Source organism: Cydia amplana, chromosome 18 (assembly GCF_948474715.1).
Source record: "Cydia amplana chromosome 18, ilCydAmpl1.1, whole genome shotgun sequence".
NCBI classification, from domain to species: Eukaryota; Metazoa; Arthropoda; class Insecta; order Lepidoptera; family Tortricidae; genus Cydia; species Cydia amplana.
Genome location: NC_086086.1, coordinates 6,118,698 through 6,123,620, shown reverse-complemented (window position 1 = coordinate 6,123,620; position 4,923 = coordinate 6,118,698). Strand labels below are relative to the sequence as shown.

The following is a 4,923-nucleotide window of genomic DNA, read 5'->3' as shown; positions in this document are numbered from 1 at the left end:
GGACAAATGTGTAATTTATCTAATTTATATGAATAAACCACACCCAAGTTAGTATAAAGGAATGAAGTAATTATTTGTAAAGGATTATAACCTAAAAGTGAACAGACTCACACGGCGCTTCTGTCAAAAGTCATCTGTAAATTATTTGTCTGTCACTAATGTCATTGTCATGTATGACGTGCAAATGGTCAGTGTTGCTATTAGTAGTTTAGTATTTTTCTTTTGTTGAGGATATTTTATGAATTGAACTTGAATTGAACGCTATTTGTATGAAATTATTACTAAGCAATTCTGGGCAATACAATAAAACAACAATATCAAGACAATAAAACATTTCGTGTTATTTAAAAAACCGGTATTTTTGGGTACATCCTTACTGTCGGTGTCGATATCGATATGAAAATGAATATGGCGGACCAAAATAACAAGGGCGCTAAAAGAATATTTTCGGTAAATTGTGATTGAATCGCCGAGACAGTGGCTGTTTGATGTTTTATATCATAGATTTGATACATGGAGTCTTTTACTTAGCTAAATTTTCAAATGTTTTAAAATGTAAGTATTTTCATCTTCGATTCACAAGTCATGACTTGTAAACAGAATCTGATCTTAATGTCCGTGATTTATTCGTTTTTATTATTAAATTCTCTATTATTAAGTTTTCTATTTTACCTTCCAGAGTAAATATGTCAGCAATAAAGGTGAATTTCGAGATCGGGCACGAAACATCCCTGCGCACGAAGAAGACTCCAGAGGGCTTTACTCATGACTGGGAAGTCTTCCTGCGAGGACAAGAAGGTGTAGATATCAGCCACTTTGTTGACAAAGTGGTGTTCAACCTGCACGAAACTTTCCCGAGACCCAAGAGAGGTAAGAGTATCCAGAATCTTATAAGATTAATTTATAATCATCAATTATTTACCAATTTGGGGAGTTTTCGCGGTATTACTGTAAATTCTAGAGTTGGCTAAGAATCTGATTGTGTTCAAGTGATACTTTTAATAAACTGAATAAGACCTTCAGTTGTCATATTACCCAACATGTACAATTATCTGTTATTTCAACATAGGTATTGCAATAGTTTCTATTATCATATCAGTCATTAACTTCGTGTTTCCTGAAATGATAAGTATGGATCTGAATTAAAAACCGAAAATGATTTATAAACTTTTTTAAGAAAGTTTATAATTTATATAGTAGCGTGTCTACTTAAAATAAAAACAAATTAAAATATTTTCTGAAAATAATTTAATTTGTTCTAATACAACGAAAATGATTTGTTGTACCATTGTAAGTTGTTATGTCTTCTTGGATACAACTTCGGAGTAAAGCAATCACAGTATGTTATTTAAGTACAGTCAGCAAAACTATTAGCTTAGCACCTCTGTATACATATTCGTATGTTGGGATGTTAAGCTAATTAATAGTTATACACAAGCATTTTTACCCAAGCTGTAGCAGAGACCTTCACTCTCGCTTGAGCAATAACATTGTGATGTTAATAATTATATTTTATTGTTGTTTTTTTTTCAGTTGTTAAAGAACCACCATTTTCTGTTAAAGAATCTGGATATGCTGGTTTCATGATCCTAATTGAAATTTATCTGAAGAATAAGGATGAACCCAAAAGGATAACATTCAATTATGATTTAAATTTAGCACATGGTGGTGTTCTGAAGGATCGGTATATTTTTCAAAACCCCAATGATGAATTCAGAAAGAAATTGTTAAAAGGAGGAGGAATAATAACACCCCTAACTAATAACACATTTTATACTAATCCAGACCAGGAAAATAAAAGTCGAGACTCATTTACAAATGAGAAACCGCCCAGTAAATCAAAACTGCCTTCAGATAGTGTCAAGAAACACAAATCTAAAGAGCACAAAGAGGAACTACCCCACAGAACCAGTAGTTTTGAAAACTTGTTTGGCCCACCCATTCAAAAGCCACCTAAAGTGTCACCAGATCCCAAAAAACTTGAAAAATCCAGTACTGTTGTTAAGCCAGACAAAAAAGAAAAAGATAAAAGCAGCTCAGATAAAAAGTCTAAGTATGAGAATAAGGAATTAAAACCGGAGAAGGCTAAACTGAAAGAGGAAAAAGAGAAAATTCGCCCAGAGAAAGTTAAAAGTCACAGCAAAGAACCAGAGAGATCTAAAGAAAAGAGCAAAAAAAGGCAAAGTGATAGGCCACCTTCACCAGAGGTACCCAAAAAAAGGCTAGCAATAAGCCCCAGCAGAAAAGTGGCTAGTCCAGTTCCTCGCTCTAGCAGTGCGTCCAGCATCAAGGAAGAATACAAGCCCCCTAAACATAGCACAGAACCAATTGAGCATAAGAAGCCAAAAATTGAAGAAAAACCTCCCAAAATAGAGGAAGTCAAACCAGATAAAGATCTCAAAGAAAAAAAGAAAAAGGAGAAAAAAAGTCATGACAAAGACAAAGAAAGGAAAGAGAAGAAAGAACATAAGAAAGAAAGTCATAAAATTAAAGAGACTCCTAAAGAAATCATCAAGGAAATACCAAAACCTAGAGAAATTCCGAAGGAAAAAGAAATTATTAAAGAACCAGTAAGAGAGAAACCTATAAAACCTGAAAAACCCATAAATAAGTTTTCTATTGAAAACCTTAGAAAAAGCCCTCCACCAGAAAATGAGGAGCGATCTGAAAATCACAAATCTAAAGAAAAAGGTGAATCTGAGAGAAAACATAAGCACAAGAAAAAAGATAAAAAAAGAGATGAATCTAAGGAAAAACACAAAGATTCAAGTAAAGAGAAAAAACACAAGCATGATAAAAATAAAGAAATGCCACCTGAGAAACCAGAAGTCATTGAGCGCAGAGAAACACCCACTTTCAAGGAGAGACCTCTACCCGAGCCAGCCTCACCTATATCTCTTGATACAGCTTCACAGTGCAGCTCAAAAAGTGGTGTAGCAAAGATGTCTCATATTGGTGCAGAGGATATCCATAGCAGCCATTCAGATTCAGAAAGTTCTATGATTGCTGATGAAGAAGATACCAAAGTCAAAACAGAAGTGGCATCCCCAGTGAGGCACAAGCGTGAACCTTCTCCAGAGCCGGAGCCTGAGCCAGAATTAGAACCTGAACCAGAACCTGAACCCGAACCTGGACCTGTTGTTGAAGCCCCAGTTCATAAAGAAAAGGTGAAGAAACACAAGGATAAGAAAGACAAAAAAGAAGAGAAGCGACGCAAACGAAAAGCTAACGAAGAAGGAGATGCAGATAAACGAAAACTCTCCAAAAGCGACACCGGGCCTTCTAACCATGAGACTGAATGCGGTGAGAGCAGCGGCTCCATCATAGAAACTAAAGTTCAGGACAATGGAGTATCTAGTAGCTTAGGGGAGGACGCGGAACCCGGAGATCTTTCCCCAGACTATATGGTGCAACTAAAGGGATTGCAGAAGAGAATAATGATGATTAAAAACAATGAAGAACTTGAAAGGGTTGTGAATCTAATAGCCGAAACTGGGAGGTATGAGGTGACGACCCAAACGTTTGATTTTGATTTGTGTCTATTAGACCGTTCTACGGTGCAGCAGCTTATTCAACTCGTCGGATGCTAGTTTTGACTACGATCTTTTAATGTAAATATTAAGGCTATAGTAGATAGTTCGAAGCAGTTGTACAGAGTTGTTAAAGGTATGCCAGTGGGCCTGAACGAGCATGGAATAGGTAAGACAACCTCATAATATTTTAATTAATACCTTAACTCAGTCACTTGAGTTTTGAGTGCAATACTGTATAGGTACCTTTATAAAGATATAAGACTGTTGAAAGATTGTATAAAGCGGTAATGCACTTGTTGTGCGTTATTGTATTTATTCATTATTATATAAGTTAATGAACTCAGAGGTTTTAACTATAGTATGTTAATAATTTGTCATTATAAGGTTAGATATATTTGTTTTTGTGAGGACTTTCTACAAAAATATAAATTATGATCTACATAATAATATCATGATATTGTAAATGGATTTTACAATTTGCATTTCTAAAACTTCACATGGTTAAGTTTGTGCACATTGTTAATTTTAATTTCTATTTATAGGTCTAAAGATCGCATTCTTTTTGCATTACTTAGGTTTACTACTGTAATTATTAACCGTTCAAACAATTGGATGTAAAGAAATCTCACCTAAGGGTTGTTCAAAATTATCTGATACTGTTTGCTCATTGGCTCCGGTTGTGTAAACTGAGCATGTAAGCGGTTGTAAATTATGTTTGTTACATAACTTATTTTTTAATTTATCTAGTATTTTAGCAATATATTAAAGAGTGTATACAAATTATTTGTTTTATTATAACATGAATGTTTGTCCAGCACAGGTGTTTTTCGGATGATAATATTATTATAATGAATGAAAACAAACCTAAGGCACAATTTTATAATAAGGCAGAATGCTATGCATGCACATACTATGCAGTTAGTACATAATAGAACGCTGTAGAACAGAGAACATATTTTTATCAGATTTCTGGAGTACTTGTAGCAACTTGTGTCTAGCGCGCCATCTAGAATCAAATGCGTAAAGTAGGTAGAGAGAAAATGCGAGCGAAGACCGGCCCATCGGCGTCGCGGTGCCTGTCGCACCATGTAGGTAGCGCTGTTACATACTAGAATTTGAAACTCTTATCTTTGATACGAGTTGAGTTATATTACTGGCGACCCGCCCCGGCTTCGCACGGTTTAACAAATTATACATAAACCTTCCTCTTGAATCACTATCTATTAAAACAAACCGCATCAAAATCCGTTGCGTAGTTTTATAGATCTAAGCATACAGACAGACAGAAATCCAAGCGACTTTGTTTTATACTATGTAGTGAAGTGATAGTGATATAACTAAACTACAGAGATCTTAGGCAGAATAATATTATGGAGTTTGCCGAATACGA

General features: G+C 34.9%; 1 protein-coding gene across 1 annotated transcript; it reads left to right on the top strand.

Moving 5' to 3' along the window:
- Positions 1–383: 383 nt before the first annotated feature.
- On the top strand, positions 384–4,313 carry LOC134656217 (protein AF-9-like). Its single transcript, XM_063511720.1, has 3 exons — positions 384–555; positions 680–870; positions 1,534–4,313. The coding sequence occupies exons 2-3, from the start codon at positions 687–689 to the stop codon at positions 3,588–3,590; spliced, it is 2,241 nt and encodes a 746-aa protein (XP_063367790.1). The 5' UTR covers positions 384–555; positions 680–686; the 3' UTR covers positions 3,591–4,313.
- The last annotated feature ends 610 nt before the right edge of the window (positions 4,314–4,923 follow it).

Bases quoted from the DNA above. Each gene is read 5' to 3' on its own strand.
- LOC134656217 (XM_063511720.1), top strand. From the start codon at position 687: ATGTCAGCAATAAAGGTGAATTTCGAGATCGGGCACGAAACATCCCTG. The intron at 871-1,533 runs GTAAGAGTATCC...TTTTTTTTTCAG, and splicing joins TTTCCCGAGACCCAAGAGAG to TTGTTAAAGAACCACCATTT.